At 45.0% G+C, this 18,148-nt stretch overlaps 2 protein-coding genes across 3 annotated transcripts in view; one reads left to right on the plus strand and one right to left on the minus strand.

Annotated features, from left to right (window-relative positions):
• Positions 1-18,148, plus strand: part of vasnb (vasorin b) — a 438,263-nt gene that overhangs the window by 67,232 nt on the left and 352,883 nt on the right. The window lies entirely within an intron of this gene.
• adcy9b (adenylate cyclase 9b) overlaps positions 1-18,148 on the minus strand; it is a 92,903-nt gene that overhangs the window by 13,798 nt on the left and 60,957 nt on the right. For both annotated transcript variants that reach the window (XM_090197318.1, XM_090197317.1), the window contains exon 2: positions 11,293-11,486. In XM_090197318.1, coding sequence (XP_090053444.1) covers positions 11,293-11,486 — 194 coding nt within the window. The remainder of the gene's footprint in view (positions 1-11,292; positions 11,487-18,148) is intronic.

The following is an 18,148-nucleotide window of genomic DNA, read 5'->3' on the forward strand; positions in this document are numbered from 1 at the left end:
AGCATCATGAAGAACAAGGAACACACCAGGCAGGTCCGAGATACTGTTGTGAAGAAGTTTAAAGCCGGATTTGGATACAAAAAGATTTCCCAAGCTTTAAACATCCCAAGGAGCACTGTGCAAGCGATAATATTGAAATGGAAGGAGTATCAGACCACTGCAAATCTACCAAGACCTGGCCGTCCCTCTAAACTTTCAGCTCATACAAGGAGAATACTGATCAGAGATGCAGCCAAGAGGCCCATGATCACTCTGGATGAACTGCAGAGATCTACAGCTGAGGTGGGAGACTCTGTCCATAGGACAACAATCAGTCGTATATTGCACAAATCTGGCCTTTATGGAAGAGTGGCAAGAAGAAAGCCATTTCTTAAAGATATCCATAAAAAGTGTCGTTTAAAGTTTGCCACAAGCCACCTGGGAGACACACCAAACATGTGGAAGAAGGTGCTCTGGTCAGATGAAACCAAAATTGAACTTTTTGGCAACAATGCAAAATGTTATGTTTGGCGTAAAAGCAACACAGCTGAACACACCATCCCCACTGTCAAACATGGTGGTGGCAGCATCATGGTTTGGGCCTGCTTTTCTTCAGCAGGGACAGGGAAGATGGTTAAAATTGATGGGAAGATGGATGAAGCCAAATACAGGACCATTCTGGAAGAAAACCTGATGGAGTCTGCAAAAGACCTGAGACTGGGACGGAGATTTGTCTTCCAACAAGACAATGATCCAAAACATAAAGCAAAATCTACAATGGAATGGTTCAAAAATAAACATATCCAGGTGTTAGAATGGCCAAGTCAAAGTCCAGACCTGAATCCAATCGAGAATCTGTGGAAAGAACTGAAAACTGCTGTTCACAAATGCTCTCCATCCAACCTCACTGAGCTCGAGCTGTTTTGCAAGGAGGAATGGGAAAAAATTTCAGTCTCTCGATGTGCAAAACTGATAGAGACATACCCCAAGCGACTTACAGCTGTAATCGCAGCAAAAGGTGGCGCTACAAAGTATTAACTTAAGGGGGCTGAATAATTTTGCACGTCCAATTTTTCAGTTTTTGATTTGTTAAAAAAGTTTGAAATATCCAATAAATGTCGTTCCACTTAATGATTGTGTCCCACTTGTTGTTGATTCTTCACAAAAAAATACAGTTTTATATCTTTATGTTTGAAGCCTGAAATGTGGCAAAAGGTCGCAAAGTTCAAGGGGGCCCAATACTTTCGCAAGGCACTGTATATATATATATATATATATATATATATATATATATATATATATATATACAGTACCAGTCAAAAGACACACCTACTCATTCAAGGGTTGTTCTACATTGTAGAATAATAGTGAAGACATTTAAACTATGAAATAACACATATGGAATCATGTAGTAACCAAAAAAGTGTTAAACAAATCAAAATATATTTGAGATTTGAGATTCTTCAAAGTAGCCACCCTTTGCCTTGATGACAGCTTTGCACACTCTTGGCATTCTCTCAACCAGCTTCATGAGGTAGTCACCTGGAATGCATTTCAATTAACAGGTGTGCTTTGTTAATGAATTAGTGGAATTGATTTCCTTCTTAATGCATTTGAGCCAATCAGTTGTGTTGTGACAAGGTGAAGATACCCCTATTTGGTAAAAGAACAAGACCATATTATGGCAAGAACAGCTCAAATAAGCAATTTCTGAGGCGGGTAAATCTAATGAACTTATCTTCTGCAGCAGAGGTAACTCTGGGTCTTCAGTTCCTGTGGCGGTCCTCATGAGAGACAGTTTCATCATAGCGCTTGATGGTTTTTGTAACTGCACTTGAAGAAACTTTCAAAGTCCTTGAAATCTTCCACATTGACTGACCTTCATGTCTTAAATCATGTCAGTTAAGAACTAATTCTTATTGACAGTGATGGCCTACCAGGGAACAGTGGGTTAACTGCCTTGTTCAGGGGAATTCTCAGCTCGGGATTCGATCCAGCAACCTTTCGGTTACCCTCCCAACGCACTAACTACTAGGCTACCTGTCGCCCCTACTAAAGAACACCAATAATAAGAAGAGACTTGCTTGGGCTAAGAAACACGAACAATGGACATTAGGCCGGTGGAAATCTGTCCTTTGGTTTTTGGTTCCAACCTCTGTGTCTTTGTGAGATGCAGAGTAGGTGAACGGATGATCTCCGAATGTATGGTTCCCACCGTGAAGGATGGAGGAGGAGGTGTAATGGTGCTTTGCTTATGAAACTGTCAGTGATTTATTTAGAATTCAAGGTACACTTAACCAGCATGGCTACCACAGCATTCGGCAGCGATACACCGTCCCATCTGGTTTGCACTTAGTGGGACTATCATTTGTTTTTCAACAGGACAATGACCCAACACACCTCCAGGCTGTGTAAGGGCTATTTGACCAAGAAGGAGACTGAGGGAGTGCTGCATCAGATGACCTGGCCTCCACAATCACCCGACCTCAACCCAACTGAGATAGTTTGGGATGAGTTGGACCGCAGAGTGAAGGAAAATCAACCAACAAGTGCTTAGCATATGTGGGAACTCCTTCAATACTGTTGGAAAAGCATTCCAGGTGAAGCTGGTTGAGAGAATGCAAAGTGTCATCAAGGCAAAGGGGGGCTACTTTGAAGAATCTCAAATCTCAAATATATAACACTTTTTTGCTTACTAATTGATTTCATATGTGTTATTTCATAGTTTTGATGTCTTCACTATTATTCTATTCCAATTTTAATTTGAGGGGGGGGGGGGTGGAAAGCGAGACAGCTAGAGAGAAAGAGGAAGGGAGGGAGAGAGGGGGGATAGAGGTAGGGGTAGAGAGAGGAATGGAGAGAGAGGAAGGGAGTGAGAGAGAGTGGGGAAGGAGAGAGAGGTAAAGAATGAGTCAATTGAGGGTGAAGAGATAACGGAGAGAAATAAAGAGAGTTGAGTAGAGGGAGGGAGGAGAAAAATTGAAATAATGAATGAGAGAAACTGTTTGGCAGAAACAGGACAAAGAGAGAGAGAGAGAGAGAGATATGGAGAGAGATGGCAGAGAGAGTGAGACAGGGAGAGAATCAGACAAAAATATTATGAGAAATGGACCCATTGAGAGAGAGAGAGGAAGAGAGAGATCGAGCGAGAGAGAGCGAGAGTGAGAGAGAGAGCACGAACTCAGCACTTCAGCATTTTACCACTAATTAGAATCACAATGATACACAATCAGATTCAATGGATACAATACCAACCACAATAGCAGCCCTATAGAGAGACAGGGCCAGGACGAGGAGAGGTGGAGAGAGGGATGAGAGACAGGGTGATAGAGGAGGAGAGGTGGAGAGAGGGATGAGAGACAGGGTGATAGAGGAGGAGAGGGGTAAGAGACAGGGCCCGGGTGAGAGGAGGAGAAGTGGAGAGATGGATGAGAGACAGTGTGATAGAGAAGGAGAGGTGGAGAAAGGGATGAGAGACAGGGCCAGTGATAGAGGAGGAGTGGTGGAGAGATAGATGAGAGACATGGTGATAGAGGAGTAGAGGTGGAGAGAGGGATGAGAGACAGGGCCAGGGTGATGGAGGAGATGTGGAGAGAGGGATGAGAGACAGGGCCAGGGTGATAGGAGGAGAGGTGGAGAGAGGGATGAGAGACAATGCCCGAGTGAGAGGAAGAGAGGTGGAGAGAGGGATGAGAGAGAGTGATAGAGTTGGAGAGAGGGATGAGAGACAGGGTGATAGAGAAGGAGAGGTGGAGAGATGGATGAGAGACAGGGTGATAGGAGGAGAGGTGGAGAGAGGGATGAGACAGAGTGATAGAGGTGGAGAGAGGGATGAGAGACAGGGCCCGGGTGAGAGGAGGAGAGGTGGAGAGAGGGATGAGAGACAGGGCCTGGTGAGAGGAGGAGAGAGGGATGAGAGACATGGCCCGGGTGAGAGGAGGAGAGGTGGAGAGAGGGATGAGAGAGAGTGATAGAGTTGGAGAGAGGGATGAGAGACAGGGTGATAGAGAAGGAGAGGTGGAGAGATGGATGAGAGACAGGGTGATAGAGGTGGAGAGAGGGATGAGACAGAGTGATAGAGGTGGAGAGAGGGATGAGAGACAGGGCCCGGAGGAGAGGTGGAGAGACGGATGAGAGACAGGGCCCGGGTGAGAGGAGGAGAGGTAGAGAGAGGGATGAGAGAGAGTGATAGAGGTGGAGAGGGATGAGAGACAGGGTGATAGAGGAGGAGAGGTGGAGAGAGGGATGAGAGACAGGGCCCGGGTGAGAGGAGGAGAGGTGGAGAGAGGGATGAGAGAGTGATAGAGGTGGAGAGAGGGATGAGAGACAGGGCCCGGGTGAGAGGAGGAGAGGTGGAGAGAGGGATGAGAGACAGGGCCTGGTGAGAGGAGGAGAGAGGGATGAGAGAGTGATAGAGGTGGAGAGAGGGATGAGAGACAGGGCCAGGGTGATAGGAGGAGAGGTGGAGAGAGGGATGAGAGACAGGGCCCGGGTGAGAGGAGGAGAGGTGGAGAGAGGTATGAGAGACAGGGTGAAAGAGAAGGAGAGGTGAAGAGAGGGATGAGAGACAGTGATAGAAGTGGAGAGAGGGATGAGAGACAGGGTGATAGAGAAGGAGAGGTGAAGAGAGGGATGAGACAGGGCCAGGGTGATAGAAGGAGAGGGATGAGAGAGAGTGATAGAGAAAGAGAGAGAGAGATATGGAGAGAGAGGGCAGAGAGAGTGAGACAGGGAGAGAATTAGACAAAAATATTATGAGAAATGGACCCATTGAGAGAGAGAGGAAGAGAGAGATCGAGCGAGAGAGAGAGAGAGTGAGAGAGAGAGCACGAACTCAGCACTTCAGCATTTTACCACTAATTAGAATCACAATGATACACAATCAGATTCAATGGATACAATACCAACCACAATAGCAGCCCTATAGAGAGACAGGGCCAGGATGAGGAGAGGTGGAGAGAGGGATGAGAGACAGGGTGATAGAGGAGGAGAGGTGGAGAGAGGGATGAGAGATAGGGTGATTGAGGAGGAGAGGTGGAGAGAGGGATGAGAGACAGGGTGATAGAGGAGGAGAAGGGTAAGAGACAGGGCCAGGATGAGGAGAGGTGGAGAGAGGGATGAGAGATAGGGTGATCGAGGAGGAGAGGTGGAGAGAGGGATGAGAGACAGGGTGATAGAGAAGGAGAGGTGGAGAAAGGGATGAGAGACAGGGCCAGTGATAGAGGAGGAGTGGTGGAGAGATAGATGAGAGACATGGTGATAGAGGAGTAGAGGTGGAGAGAGGGATGAGAGATAGGGCCAGGGTGATGGAGGAGATGTGGAGAGAGGGATGAGAGACAGGGCCAGGGTGATAGGAGGAGATGTGGAGAGAGGGATGAGAGAGGAGGAGAGGTGGAGAGATGGATGAGAGACAGGGTGATAGAGGAGGAGAGGTGGAGAGAGGGATGAGAGACATGGTGATAGAGAAGGAGAGGTGGAGAAAGGGATGAGAGACAGGGCCAGTGATAGAGGAGGAGTGGTGGAGAGATAGATGAGAGACATGGTGATAGAGGAGGAGAGGTGGAGAGAGGGATGAGAGACAGGGCCAGGGTGATAGGAGGAGATGTGGAAAGAGGGATGAGAGAGAAGGAGAGGTGGAGAGATGGATGAGAGACAGGGTGATAGAGGAGGAGAGGTGGAGAGAGGGATGAGAGACAATGCCCGAGTGAGAGGAGGAGAGGTGGAGAGAGGGATGAGAGACAGGGCCCGGGTGAGAGGAGGAGAGGTGGAGAGAGGGATGAGAGAGAGTGATAGAGTTGGAGAGAGGGATGAGAGACAGGGTGATAGAGAAGGAGAGGTGGAGAGATGGATGAGAGACAGGGTGATAGAGGAGGAGAGATGGAGAGAGGGATGAGACAGAGTGATAGAGGTGGAGAGAGGGATGAGAGACAGGGCCCGGGTGAGAGGAGGAGAGGTGGAGAGAGGGATGAGAGACAGGGCCCGGGTGAGAGGAGGAGAGGTGGAGAGAGGGATGAGAGACAGGGCCCGGGTGAGAGGAGGAGAGGTGGAGAGAGGGATGAGAGAGAGTGATAGAGGTGGAGAGGGATGAGAGACAGGGTGATAGAGGAGGAGAGGTGGAGAGAGGGATGAGAGACAGGGCCCGGGTGAGAGGAGGAGAGGTGGAGAGAGGGATGAGAGACAGGGCCCGGGTGAGAGGAGGAGAGGTGGAGAGAGGTATGAGAGAGAGTGATAGAGGTGGAGAGAGGGATGAGAGACAGGGTGAAAGAGAAGGAGAGGTGAAGAGAGGGATGAGAGACAGAGTGATAGAAGTGGAGAGAGGGATGAGAGACAGGGTGATAGAGAAGGAGAGGTGAAGAGAGGGATGAGACAGGGCCAGGGTGATAGAAGGAGAGGGATGAGAGAGAGTGATAGAGAAAGAGAGGTGAAGAGAGGGATGAGAGAGAGTGATAGACAAGGAGAGGTGAAGAGGGATGAGAGACAGGGCCAGGGTGATAGAGGTGGAGATAGGGATGACATAGAAGAGGCTGGGGAAGGCTGAAGGAATGGACAGAGACAGATATACACTCATCTGATGATTAGGCACTGGCCCTGAAAGGATTGTTCAAGGTACTTGGTAACATCGTGATGCAGACACACATGCGTGTACGTGCGCACCCATACACCTACAGACTTAAAACAGACAGCCAGACAATACTGTGAACACTGGCTCACTTTCAGGCGACACACACAGCCTGATACACAGAGAAAAACACACACACACACATACACTCACACTCAGCCAAGTCAGGCTCTGAGGACAAGTGAGTGTTTGAGAGGGATGAGAAGCCCACAGAAAGGACACGGCTTCAAAGAGGCGTCATTAAACCTAGTGAAGTGTGTATGTGTGTGTGAGAGGGAGAGGGAGAGAGAGAGCCAATGAAGTGATGGTTTGTACCAGTGAAGTGTGTGTGTGTGTGTGTGTGTGTGTGTGTGTGTGTGTGTGTGTGTGTGTGTGTGTGAGAGAGAGAGAGAGGGAGAGCCAATGAAGTGAGGGTTTGTACCAGTGAAGTGTGTGTGTGAGAGAGAGAGAGAGAGCCAATGAAGTGAGGGTTTGTACCAGTGAAGTGTGTGAGTCCATGTGAAGGGCTTTCTAACGTCTCTCCACGTGTGTTACCTCATGTAATGCCAAGGACACAGCAGTTGTGTCCTCTCCCCTCTTCACTTCTCATCTGCCTTTCCCTAAGACCCCCACGACCAGCACTGGCAGATGTAGTGGTGCTACGGGAGGATTACAGTGGAACTGTGGGGGCTAATTGGTATCTATAAAGCAAGTCTGTGTGCGTACTGTATGACTGAGGAGAGTAGTGAATACTGGATATAGGTGTAGCAGCAGAGTAAATATGTGATAGTCAGAGAGTATTCAGACCCCTTGACATTTCCCACATTTTGTTATGTTACAACCTTATTATAAAATTGATTCAATTGTTTTTTCCCCTCATCAATCTACACATAATACCCCATAATGACAAAGCAAAAACAGGTTTCTAGAATATATCACATTAACATAAGTATTCAGACCCTTTATTAATTAAGTACTTAGCTAAAGCACCTTTAGCAGTGATTACAGCCTCGAGTCTTCTTGGGTGTGACGCTACAAGCTCTGGTTGTATTTGGGGAGTTTCTCCCATTCTTCTCTGCAGATCCTCTCAAGCTCTATCAGGTTGGATGGAGAGCAGATCCCACTCCTGCAGTATCTTGCTTAGCGTCGTTGTGCTGATGGATGGTGAACCTTCGACCCAGGTCTGAGGTCCTGAGCGCTCTGGAGCAGGTTTTCATCAAGGATCTCTCTGTATAATGCTCCGTTCATCTTTCCCTTGATTGTGACTAGGCTCCCAGTCCCTGCCGCTGAAAAACATCCCCACAGCATGATGCTGCCACTATGCTTCACTGTAGGCATGGTGCCAGGTTTCCTCCAGACATGATGCTGCCACTATGCTTCACTGTAGGCATGGTGCCAGGTTTCCTCCAGACATGATGCTGCCACTATGCTTCACTGTAGGCATGGTGCCAGGTTTCCTCCAGACGTGATGCTGCCACTATGCTTCACTGTAGGCATGGTGCCAGGTTTCCTCCAGACATGATGCTGCCACTATGCTTCACTGTAGGCATGGTGCCAGGTTTCCTCCAGGCATTCAGGCCAAAGAGTTCAATCTTGATTTCATCAGACCTGAGAATCCTGTTTCTCATGGTCTGAGAGTCCTTTAGGTGCCTTTTGGCAAACTCCAAGCGAGCTGTCATGTGCTTTTTACTGAGGAGTGGTTTTCCGTCTGGCCACTCTACCATAAAGGCCTGATTGGTGGAGTGCTGCAGAGATGGTTGTCCTTCTGGAATGTTCTCTCATCTCCACAGTGGAACTCTGGAGCTCTGTCAGAGAGACCATAGGGTTATTGGTCACTTCCCTGACCAAGGCCGTTCTCCTCCAATTGCTCAGTTTGGTTGGGCGGCCAGCTCTAGAGTCTTGGTGGTTACAAACTTCTTCCATTTAAAAATGATGGAGGCCACTGTGTTCTTGAGGACCTTCAATGCTGCAGAAATGTTTTGGAGGCTGTGCCTCAACACAATCCTGTCTCGAAGCTCTGCGGACAATTCCTTCGACCTCATGGCTTGGTTTTTGCTCTGACATGCACTGTCAACTGTGGGACTTTTTAAATACACAGGTGTGTGCCTTTTCAAATCATGTCCAATCAATTCAATTTACCACAGGTGGACTCCAATCAAGTTGTAGAAACATCTCAAGGATGATCAATGGAAAATGGATGCACCTGAGCTCAATTTCGAGTCTCATAGCAAAAGGCCTGAATATTTATGTAAATGCAATCAGTTTTTAATATTTAATACATTTGCAGAAGATTCTAAAAACCTGTTTTGACTTTGTCATTGTGGGGTATTGATGAGGAACATGTTTTATTGAATCCATTTTAGAATAAGGCTGTGACGTAACAAAATGTAGAAAAAACCAAGGGGTCTGAATACTTTCTGAATGCACTGTATCTTCTCTCTATATGGAGCCTCATTACTCCATCATGACACTAAACTCACCATAGGGACCAAAACCGATTTATACTAATGTCAACATGGGCCGTATTCAGAGTAGGCTTGCTGATCTAGGATCAGGTTTGCCTTTTAGATCATAATGAATAAGACTATATGGACAGGGGTGACCTGATCCTAGCTCAACACTCCTACACTTATCGAGTAACAGTAAGAGAGTAGAGAATTGTCTCTGTTGGTGAATATTACATTATATGCGTTGTGGATAAGCAAGGGTCGGAAATTTACATACACTTAGGTTGGAGTCATTAAAACTCGTCTTTCAACCACTCCAAAAATGTATTGTTAACAAACAATAGTTTTGGTCAGTTAGGACATCTACTTTGAGCATGACACAAGACATTTTTCCAACAATTGTTTACAGACAGATTATTTCACTTCACTGTATCACAATTCTAGTGGGTCAGAAGTTTACATACATAAGTTGACTGTGCCTTTAAACAGCTTGGAAAAATCCAGAAAATTTAGAAGCTTCTGATAGGCTAATTGACATAATTTGAGTCAATTGGAGGTGTACCTGTGGATGTATTTCAAAGCCTACCTTCAAACTCAGTGCCTCTTTGCTTGACATCATGGGAAAATCAAAAGAAATCATTCAAGACCTCAGAAAAAAATTGTAGGCCTCCACAAGTCTGGTTCATCCATGGGAGCAATTTCCAAATGCCTTAAGGTACCACGTTCATCTGTACAAACAATAGTACGCAAGTATAAACACCATGGGACCACGCAGCCGTCATACCGCTCAGGAAGGAGAAGCGTTCTGTCTCCTAGAGATGAACGTACTTTGATGTGAAAAGTGCAAATCAATCCCAGAACAACAGCAAAGGACCTTGTGAAGATGCTGGAGAAAACAGGTACAAAAGTATCTATATCCACAGTAAAACGAGTCCTATATCGACATAACCTGAAAGGCCGCTCAGCAAGGAAGAAGCCACTGCTCCAAAACCGCCATAAAAAAGCCGAACTACGGTTTGCAACTGCACATGGGGACAAAGATTGTACTTTTTGTGGAAATGTCCTCTGGTCTGATGAAACAAAAATAGAACTGTTTGGCTATATTGACCATCGTTATGTTTGGAGGAAAAAGGGAGAGGCTTGCATGCCAAAGAACACCATCCCAACCGTGAAGCACCTAGGTGGCAGCATCATGTTGTGGGGGTGCTTTGCTGCAGGAGGGACTAGTGCACTTCACAAAATAGATGGCATCATGACGAAGGAAAATTATGTGGATATATTGAAGCAACATCTCAAGACATCAGTCAGAAAGTTAAAGCTTGGTCGCAAATGGGTCTTCCAAATGGACAATGACCCCAAGCATACTTCCAAAGTTGTGGCAAAATGGCTTAAGGACAACAAAGTCAAGGTAGTGGAGTGGCCATCACAAAGCCCTGACCTCAATCCAATAGAAGATTTGTGGGCAGAACTGAAAAAGTGTGTGCAAGCAAGGAGGCCTACAAACCTGACTCAGTTACACCAGCTCTGTCAGGAGGAATGGGCCATAATTCACCCAACTTATTGTGGGAAGCTTGTGGAAGGCTGGCTACCCGAAACATTTGACCCAAGTTAAACAATTTAAAGGCAATACTACCAAATACTAATTGAGTGTATGTAAACTTCTGACCCACTGGGAATGGGATGAAAGAAATAAAAGCTGAAATAAATCATTCTCTCTACTATTATTCATACATTTCACATTCTTAAAATAAAGTGGTGATCCTAACTGACCTAAGACAGGGAATTTTTACTAGGATTCAATGTCAGGAATTGTGAAAAACTGAGTTTAAATGTATAAGGTGTATGTAAACTTCCGACTTCAACTGTAGATATTGTTAAGTTAGAGCCCTGTGTTTTGTGCAATTATGTAACATGCTTGGATTTTAACCTTCATTTAAACTTTGATTAACTTTTTAGGTCAAATGGTCCAACACCATCCTCAAACAATTCCTTATATTTTTGGCGTAATTTTAATTTCTGGATAAGGCTTAAAATACATGTCACATACTGCTCAAAACACACGGCCCTACAATTATGTTCTGAAGACATGTCTACTGAGCTGAACATTTGTTACACTATGACCATTTTCTAAATGAAGTCAACGTACAGTATGCTATTACAACCAAAGATTATGTCTATCCAAGTTACACAGTAGAAAACCACCAGAGGGGAATGAGCACACACCTGACCCCCATCTCCCCTTTACCCTGCAGAATACCATGTCCTCACCTTGGCCTTGTCGGGAGCCCCTCTTTGGGGTAGGCCACAGGCTGAGGGGGCTCTGGGGGGTCCATCTGGGGTGTGGGCACGGGATGTGGGACAGCGGGTGTCCCCCCCAGGCTCCAGGCCAACCAGGCCCAGCTGGGAACAGCTACAGTGGCACGGCTCCACCTTCCTCCCTGAGATCAGGTAGGTCTTCAATCCTGAAGGAGACAGAACACAGAGATGGATGACATTGACAGAGACTCTTATCAACACACATGCTGCAAAAGGTAGAAGAAAAGTGCCTTTTATGTGAAAAGAATGTGTGCGTATGTGTGCTTCAGAACGATCCTGACGCCTCAGAACAGTTGGGTAGGCTGTTTGGCCGCTGCTGTTAGTACGTGTTGTGCTCTTTCTCTGAGTTGTACAAGCAAGCAGAGCAGAAACTGGCCACCAAGGGCGTCATGCACCCCAAAACCTGAGTGGGCACAAAGTGAGGGAGGATGGCCGGGGGGGTGGTAAGCGAAATGTTCATTTTTCAAATACCTGAAACAGCTTTTCATCTAGAACCATAACTATTATGTAAACTTCTATGTCAACAATATGTACACTACCGTTCAAAAGTTTGGTGTCACTTAGAAATGTCCTTGTTTTTGAAAGGAAAACACATTTTTTTGTCCATTAAAATAAAATAAAATAGATCAGAAATACAGTGTAGACTTTGTTAATGTTGTAAATGACTATTGTAGCTGGAAATGTCAGATTTTTAATGGAACATCTACATAGGCGTAAAGAGGCCCATTATCAGCAACCATCACTCCTGTGAGAGCTTCAAGTTCCTTGGTGTCCACATCACCAACGAACTAGAATAGTCCAAACACACCAAGACAGTCGTGAAGAGGGCACGACAAAACCTATTCCCCCTCATGAGACTGAAACGATTTGTCATGGGTCCTCAGATCCTAAGTAGCCTTGCTACTGTTATTTTCACTGTCATTTTACAGTAGTTTTTTTTATGATCATGTCTCCTTTGCCAAGATAATCCTTCCACCAGACAAGTGTGGCATATCAAGAAGCTGATCTTGTGCTGGGAACAATAAAAGGCCACTCTAAAATGTGCAGTTTTATCACACAACACAATGCCACAGATGTCTCAAGTTTTGAGGGAGTGTGCAATTGACATGCTGACTGCAGGAATGTCCATCAGAGCTGTTGCCAGATAATTTAATGTTAATTTCTCTATGATAAGCCACCTCCAACGTCATTGTAGAGCATTTTGCAGTAGGTCCAACCGGCATCACAACCGCAGACCACAGGTAACCACACCAGCACAGGACCCTCACATCCAGCTTCTTCACCTGTGGGATCATCTGAGACCAGCCACCTGAACAGCTGATGAAACTGTGGGTTTGCACAACTGAATAATTTCTGCAAAAATGGTCAGAAATTGTCTTAGGGAAGCTTCTATGCATGCTCGTTGTTCGTCCAGCCTTAACCTAACTGCAGTTCAGCATTGTAACCAACTTCAGTAGACAAAAACTCACCTCCGATGGCCACTGGCATGCTGGAGAAGTGTGCTCTTCATGGATGAATCCTAGTTTGCTGATGTCAACGTTGTGAACAGAGTGCCCCATGGTGGCGGTGGGGTTATGATATGTGTTGCATAAGCAACAGACAACAAACACAATTGCATTTCTGCAATTTGAATGCACAGAGATACCGTGAAGAGATCCTGAGGCCCATTGTCGTGCCATTCATCCACCACCATCACCTGATGTTTCAGCATGATAATGCACAGTCCCATGTCACAAGGATCTGTACACAAAAATAGCCCAGACATGTCCCCCATTGAGCCTGTTTGGGATGCTCTGGATAGACGTGTACGACAGTGTGTTCCAGTTCCCACCAATATCCAGCAACTTCGCACAGCCATTGAAGAGGAGTGGGACAACATTCCATAGGTCACAATCAACAGCCTGATCAACTCTATGAGAAGGAGAAGTGTTGAGCTGCATGAGGCAAATGGTGGTCACACCTGATACTGACTGGTTTTCTGATCCACACCCCTACCTTTTTTTAAGGTACCTGTGACCAACAGATGCATATCTGTATTCCCAGTCATGTGAAATCATTAGATTATGGCCTAATTAATGTACTTCAATTGACTGATTTCCTTTTGAAACTGGAACTCAGTAAAATCTTTGAAATTGTTGCATGTCGAGTTTATATTTTTGTTCACTGTAGTATTTTCATATGTGCTGTTCAAATTACTGTGAAGTCTCTTTTTCGAAGACTTCTCACAAAAACAAGCATATCTCTGTGAAATGTCAACGGAGCACTGAGACTACCCCAAGCTTTTTTTCCTCCAAATCCTTTTAAATTGAATTCAGCACATATCATGCTAATTTTGCAACCAGTGGAAACAACTTGGAAGATGATGGCCACTAAATGTAAAATCCTCAAAATGTTGGCGATAATGCAGCACCACGCGACAGAGCCTGGTGTTTATTATCGGATGTATTAGGTTCCGAAATCTGACTTTTTGGGTATAATGTTAATGATATGTTGGAGAAAGACCCCACTGAACCATTCAGAACATGAAGAGTCCCATGTGTCTTGGTAAAATGTATTGTATAACATAAGGAAGTGAAAAGTCATCACCAAAGCACATTTTCACCCACTATGGGCAGAGTAGTCTAGCAAACAATGTATTAGTGAGGTGTGTGTATCAGGCTATTAAACACACCACCAATTTGAAAGGGGAATGAACAGCCTGTACCTCAAGGAAATCTTTCCACCCCCCCCCCCACACACACACACACACACACACACACACACACACCGCATCCTCCTTGCTTCCTCGTTTCTGCTCTCTCCATGTCTGTATCTCTCCCTCTCCTCTCTGGCTTCAGGCCACCTCAGTCAGTGGTTTGATGAGACACAAAGGATATAAGTGCAGCACCGAGGTTCATCCTAATAGCCTATCTATTCTCTATAATGAGAAACAGCTTTTTCTCACTTGGCGGTAACATTTACATTTTAATTAACTATCACTCAAAATGGCTTTCATTTGTTCAAAGGGTGAAATAAAAAAAATGGTGAGAGAGAGTGTGTGCGTGTGTGTGTGTGTGTGTGTGTGCGTGTGTGTGTGTGTGTTCATGTATGTTTTATAATTCTATAATAAAGCACAGAAACAGATTGCATATCACAAATATCTGGGCAATTAGTGCATTTGCGTGTTGTGTTCAATAAAACTGATTTTACATGATGCACAGTACATCCATTCATTTCACTATTTTTCATTGTCATGGCATTTCTGCAATACAAAATCAACCAAAGTTGAAGTTGAAGAATGTTTAATTGTAGAATGTTTGGTTGATTAGAGCAACAGTGTTGATTTGAAACACATTCGATGTCTGATTCTTTCATAAGACCACAATTACACTGGAATATGATGATATCCCAATTGAAAAGAGCAACTTTAATAGAATGATGGATATTAGAATGTTCGGTTGGAAGGCACCCGTGTTGATGTGGAACTCACTTTTGGTGGCAACAACCGCAAGACTAGACATAAACTTGCTTCTGCTATCTGAAGTGGGCCATCTCTAATCAATGACCTTCTAAAGCCAGCGATGTGATCCGTCTGGAGTGGGCCATCTCTAATCAATGAGCTTCTAAAGCCAGCGGTGTGATCCGTCTGGAGTGGGCCATCTCTAATCAATGAGCTTCTAAAGCCAGAGATGTGATCCGTCTGGAGTGGGCCATCTCTAATCAATGAGCTTCTAAAGCCAGCGATGTGATCCGTCTGGAGTGGGCCATCTCTAATCAATGAGCTTCTAAAGCCAGCGATGTGATCCGTCTGGAGTGGGCCATCTCTAATCAATGAGCTTCTAAAGCCAGCGATGTGATCAGTCTGGAGTGGGCCATCTCTAATCAATGAGCTTCTAAAGCCAGCGATGTGATCCGTCTGGAGTGGGCCATCTCTAATCAATGAGCTTCTAAAGCCAGCGATGTGATCCGTCTGGAGTGGGCCATCTCTAATCAATGAGCTTCTAAAGCCAGCGATGTGATCCGTCTGGAGTGGGCCATCTCTAATCAATGAGCTTCTAAAGCCAGAGATGTGATCCGTCTGGAGTGGGCCATCTCTAATCAATGAGCTTCTAAAGCCAGCGATGTGATCCGTCTGGAGTGGGCCATCTCTAATCAATGAGCTTCTAAAGCCAGCGATGTGATCTGTCTGGAGTGGGCCATCTCTAATCAATGAGCTTCTAAAGCCAGCGATGTGATCCGTCTGGAGTGGGCCATCTCTAATCAATGAGCTTCTAAAGCCAGCGATGTGATCCGTCTGGAGTGGGCCATCTCTAATCAATGAGCTTCTAAAGCCAGCGATGTGATCCGTCTGGAGTGGGCCATCTCTAATCAATGAGCTTCTAAAGCCAGCGATGTGATCAGTCTGGAGTGGGCCATCTCTAATCAATGAGCTTCTAAAGCCAGCGATGTGATCCGTCTGGAGTGGACCATCTCTAATCAATGAGCTTCTAAAGCCAGCGATGTGATCCGTCTGGAGTGGACCATCTCTAATCAATGAGCTTCTAAAGCCAGCGATGTGATCCGTCTGGAGTGGACCATCTCTAATCAATGAGCTTCTAAAGCCAGCGATGTGATCCGTCTGGAGTGGGCCATCTCTAATCAATGAGCTTCTAAAGCCAGCGATGTGATCCGTCTGGAGTGGGCCATCTCTAATCAATGAGCTTCTAAAGCCAGCGATGTGATCCGTCTGGAGTGGGCCATCTCTAATCAATGAGCTTCTAAAGCCAGAGATGTGATCCGTCTGGAGTGGGCCATCTCTAATCAATGAGCTTCTAAAGCCAGCGATGTGATCCGTCTGGAGTGGGCCATCTCTAATCAATGAGCTTCTAAAGCCAGCGATGTGATCTGTCTGGAGTGGACCAGCACAGGGACATCAGCATCTTCCTGCAAGACCATCAGATTCTATCGTCATCAATGTTAAGAGTCATAGGAAGGCTGTGGCGGTCATGACATTTTGTCAACCGGTGCTTGTCAAGCAAATAACTGCCGATCTCAAGGTAATTGACCGTTAATGAACAAAAACCCATTTAGCATCTGCTGGCTTCCATGCATAGCCTACAAGCCACTGATACAGACCTTTGGAACATCTACATTTTAAAAAGTATAATAAATCCATGTAATAAAGCCTACACCATCACAATAAATCTGTTATTTATTTTAGACAGGTCTAAAGGAACATGATATGAAAATGTAGTCTATTTCAGAAGAACAGAAGAGCATACTCTGAGTTGTCATCTGGCTATGGTCCTGATCTGGCTATGTCAAATGGATGTGGGCTCACTAGTTCATTTAGCAGAGAAGATTTACTTAGAATTCCGTGGCATTATTTTATATTATTTTATAGTATGAAGAATACATTTGAACATAGCTGTATAAAATAAAAATTATATTTAGTCCAAACGATTTGAGGGAGTGATGCGCATGCGGCTATTCTGTGTTAAGAGGTTGACTAAAAAACAGATCCTCCTATATGATTAATATAGAGTACGTTATGCAACTTTAGTTGTGAGACAAACTTTGGGCTATATGTTTAGATTTTTAATACATTCTAACGCTGCATGATACAAGTTGCATGAAAGGCATGAGGTCTGCTTTGTTATTTGCACTGTCTGTACACACTTCATCAGTCTCTCATGCACATTTTCAAAATACATTTCCCGGCGACATCACCTGTAATCCCCTTTGGATTACAGGTGAATAAAATCATTATCATTATAATTCCCTTCTCCCGGCTGCGTGCTCCTAAGCTCCGAAGCACCTCTCACTCAAATGTCTCTCTCAGATAGCTCAATTCTTATTAGCCAATGCTGGTCACCTGATCGGGTCTTTCTCACAGGCTACAAATCAAGACAGACACATCGGGGACACAACTGCGCGTTTCCTTATCCAATTCCGAGGTGCATATTGAAGATATACGGGGACGGCAAGTAGCCTAGTGGTTAGAGCATTGGACTAGTAACCAAAAGGTTGCAAGATCAAATCCACGAGCTGACAAGGTAAAAATCTGTCGTTCTGCCCCTGAACAAGGTAGTTAACACACTGTTCCTAGGCTGTCATTGAAAATAAGAATTTGTTCTTAACTGACTTGCCTAGTTAAATAAAATTAAAAATTGGAAGAACATGTTTACTTTTCATCAGACAACAAGTTGAGTAGGCCTAACGAACAGCAAAGGCCTATCAACTGTTTTACTATGGGGTATAGTATATTGACATAAGCTGCCTATATCAATCTACTATCCCCCATAGTACAAAGGTCGGCCTATTCTATTCTGTGTGAGAAATGAATACTACAAACATAGTCTGGGATAGTTGTGGGATGTGATAGATTCCAAATGAATACAACCACTAGCATCAAAAAACATTTGTACACGCAAGGAGGCTGACGCAACAGATCAGAACGTTTAGCTTAGCATGTTGATACACTATTAGGCTATTTCTTCACATTATAAGTGCAGCAATGCACACACGGCAGTAGGATATAACTGCAAATGTTCCAAAATGCAATCAATCAGAGGGAAACACCATTCTCAAATGTGACTATGCATGTAATGCTTTTATTATAAAAGGTGTAGTTTTATGGTGAAAAATGTCTTCGCTGGACTTGAAACTCCCGCGCTGCATATGTATGTCAGTTAGGCTCTACACCTGTTGCAAAGCAGATTCATGTGCTTCATTTAAGAAGCTATTTGGCCACTTCAGTTGTGATACAAACCTTGTCAGAACATATAGGCCTATGGGCTGGGCTACATGAGGTGTGATACAAACCTTGTCAGAACATATAGGCCTATGG

Source organism: Oncorhynchus mykiss, chromosome 13 (genome assembly GCF_057628025.1).
Source record: "Oncorhynchus mykiss isolate SJ-2025 chromosome 13, ASM5762802v1, whole genome shotgun sequence".
In the NCBI taxonomy this organism is placed as follows: Eukaryota; Metazoa; Chordata; class Actinopteri; order Salmoniformes; family Salmonidae; genus Oncorhynchus; species Oncorhynchus mykiss.